The following is a 3,074-nucleotide window of genomic DNA, read 5'->3' as shown; positions in this document are numbered from 1 at the left end:
TCTTGATTAGTGTATTTTTGGCAAATATTTTTACGATCGGCACCCCTCCAAACTGGAGTCACTACCGAGAGATTCAGTTCGGCAGCGAACCCAATGTTTACATTTCTGCTCACCCACCCGGTAAAGAAGGGGTTAAAAGTAAGGTTTTTCTTACGAGTTTTGACGATTTTTTACAATGTTCTGGCTTATGACGGGTCTCAAGAGCGGAACCCCCTTTGTAAACCGGGGATTGCCTGTAAATGTGCTGTTCTAAAACATACACATGTAACTAAGAATTGTATTAGTCCAAATAAAAAGCACAGTTTGTTCATGCTAAGGAATTTCAGAACAGAGAAAGAGACAGAATAAAGAATTGCTTAAAAGCAGTTGAGAAGACTTCTAAAAATAGATTGGTTGGGAGGGATGGGAAAAGAAGAGAGAAATACATTGTACATATGTAATCTTCACACACAGTTTTACCAACCATTTATTTGCTTTTTTAAGGGTAATGTATTCAGCTAACCTTTAAATGAAATTACAGTAACTTTAATTTCATTTAAAAGTTAGCCTAATACTTAGGAAGCATGATTAGTCATATTTAGTGTTCAAACTTTAGAAGTAGGCATTTATTAGCATTTTAACAAACTGTGCCAAACTTACACGAAATTTCCCCTTGCGCGATGGGGTCTGGAACTTACCTCGCGTAAGTAAGGATTACTGTATACCTAGAGCTAAGATAGTTTAAAAAAACAAAGTGGATACTAGTTCTAGTCTAGGTGTAGTTAACTTCTACTAGTTACTATCTAAACAATTTAAATTAATTTGGATTTTTTCTTGCTGAAGCCTTAAAACTAGCTGGTGCCATCAATTATGACAACTGAGAATTGGGCTTATAAGCAAGTAAAAATTCCCAACAATTATGGTCCATTTGTTTCTTAATGTAATATTTTATTAGTAGTAATATAATAAGCATTTAAATTTTCTAAATAAGGCCCTAAATTTCATACAAAATGGGATGAAGCCTTACCCTGGGAAAGTTTTGATGGGTTCATATAACAGCATGAGAGTAGGGTCATAATAGCCATGTAAAAACTGCATATCTAATATATTATCAATGTTGGTTTCAAATGTTTTAGGATCTATAATGTAGGACTGCTGAACAGGACCTCTTGTGAATGGACCACTTGTGAATTCAACATCATCTGTGGCAAGGTCACGACGGAAGGGCAATATTACAATCTTCTTTCCGAAGATCAGCATAGCAGCGCATCTGGCCTCTGGGTCTACACGGACCAATGGCAAGCAAACTGTCTGGACCCATCCACCCTGAAAATTTAGTTTTTTTTTTTTTAAACCTAGGATGAATATCAAACTGAAGTGGACTGACAATAAAAAATTTTGTGAGCAAAATGAAGAACAGAGCTACATTACTAAAACCCTATTTGAATCATATTTTTCTTTAAGAATTGCTTTCTTTGACAACTGTTTTTTTTCCCAGTCTAGACTTGTATGTACACTAGGAATCTTTGTGCTATCTACTAAGCTTTGTAAAAAATGAAGACTATTATCCTACCACCTATTTCATAATCCAGTCAATCTGAGGATACAGTACACTGATTTAACATATCACCTTGAAATAAGAAAAGGTGTTTTTTATTTCCAATTGCAGTATCTTTACAGAATATCTTTTTCTTTTAAATTTTATTACACTAATAACTTCATGGCAATATCAACCAATACCCATATATAACCTACAACAAATATAGTTTTAGGATTAAAAATATGAGACTATATTTGTGAAAGACTGAATAGAAATGGTAAAATATAGCAAAAACTATTAATAATTAATGAGTAATCTATTAATTACAATGCCTTAGCCAATAAAAATAAATTATCTAAAGTCACCATTCTGCTTCTAAAGCTTACGATATTAATAACAGCTTCTGAATAAAGCGGAAAGGGAAACCATGTTTTACTAGTTTAACATAACAGGCTATGATAAACAATGTTTTATTTCAACAAAAGTAACTTATTTTAACAAAGTTATCATAGATATATACAAAAGTAATTAACCTTGAGTTTAACATTTAACATTCTTATGAAACAAATATATGCTGCACAATACCTCATAATATTGAAGGCCAAAGGTTTCAAGAAAAGGATTACTCATTTCTTCACAAAGTTATGTAAAAAAGCAAAAGGAAAATACAAGAGCTTAATGTACTTATGTTGGAAACAAAACTTACCCGTATATCTTCTTTCTCAAAATAATGTAAGGATACAGTTCTAAGATTGTGATTAAATGGATCATACTCCACAACAGAAAGCTTTGCATCTTTGAAACCCAAGAGCAAAGAGTCTCGTAATGGTGACAGAGACACTGATGCCATTGTAGCCACATCATCATGCAACTTGTAGGTTGCCATGCACTCAAGTTTAACTTTTGGGGGTAGACTAACTCCATCTGCAAAGAAAGGTTGAAGTAACACTTGTTTGTTTGTATGGTGATTTTATGTTGCATGGAACCACTGGTTATTCAGCAACGGGACCAACGACTTTATGTGACTTCTGAACCACGTCGAGGGTGAACTTCTATCACCAGAAATACTGAATTAGTAAAACTAACAATTATAAAAGGCATGTGAAAAACATTTCTTCTGCACTAACACCATAGTAATAAATCTCATACCACTTTTACTGCAATTTCCACAGTGGTCCACATATAGAACAGACCTTCATGTATGCCATTTCTCACAATTTACCAGTTTGTCCTACCATCTTCATTCTACTACATACTTCCATATTCAAACATTTTAGACTTATAACTCAACTCTCCTTATCATAGTACTCCCATGTCAATATCACTTTCCAAACAGTCAACAGTCTGATTGACAAGTCACAGAAATTTCACTTGTAATATGACCTCCAAAAATGCACTCAAGCCATGAACCCCAGCACTTTATTCTCATAATCTCCCTTCAATTCCTTTCCCATTTTCTCTGAAAGTGCCCATGCATCCAATGTGTGAAGTAAGCATTATAGGTACATCACCAATTTCTTATCACATGTACTGACTAAAAGGATAGTATGTAATC

General features: G+C 33.9%; 1 protein-coding gene across 1 annotated transcript; it reads right to left on the bottom strand.

The window, feature by feature from the left end:
• Positions 1–833: 833 nt before the first annotated feature.
• Positions 834–2,439, bottom strand: LOC135221497 (cleavage and polyadenylation specificity factor subunit 1-like). The gene is made up of 2 exons (XM_064259234.1): positions 2,226–2,439; positions 834–1,305 (listed from the first exon to the last, which is right to left on the bottom strand). The coding sequence occupies exons 1-2, from the start codon at positions 2,403–2,405 to the stop codon at positions 1,003–1,005; spliced, it is 483 nt and encodes a 160-aa protein (XP_064115304.1). The 5' UTR covers positions 2,406–2,439; the 3' UTR covers positions 834–1,002.
• Positions 2,440–3,074: the final 635 nt, after the last annotated feature.

This window comes from Macrobrachium nipponense, chromosome 2 (assembly GCF_015104395.2).
Source record: "Macrobrachium nipponense isolate FS-2020 chromosome 2, ASM1510439v2, whole genome shotgun sequence".
In the NCBI taxonomy this organism is placed as follows: Eukaryota; Metazoa; Arthropoda; class Malacostraca; order Decapoda; family Palaemonidae; genus Macrobrachium; species Macrobrachium nipponense.
The sequence above is the reverse complement of the archived record's forward strand: the minus strand, read 5'-3'. Positions and strand labels throughout refer to the sequence as shown.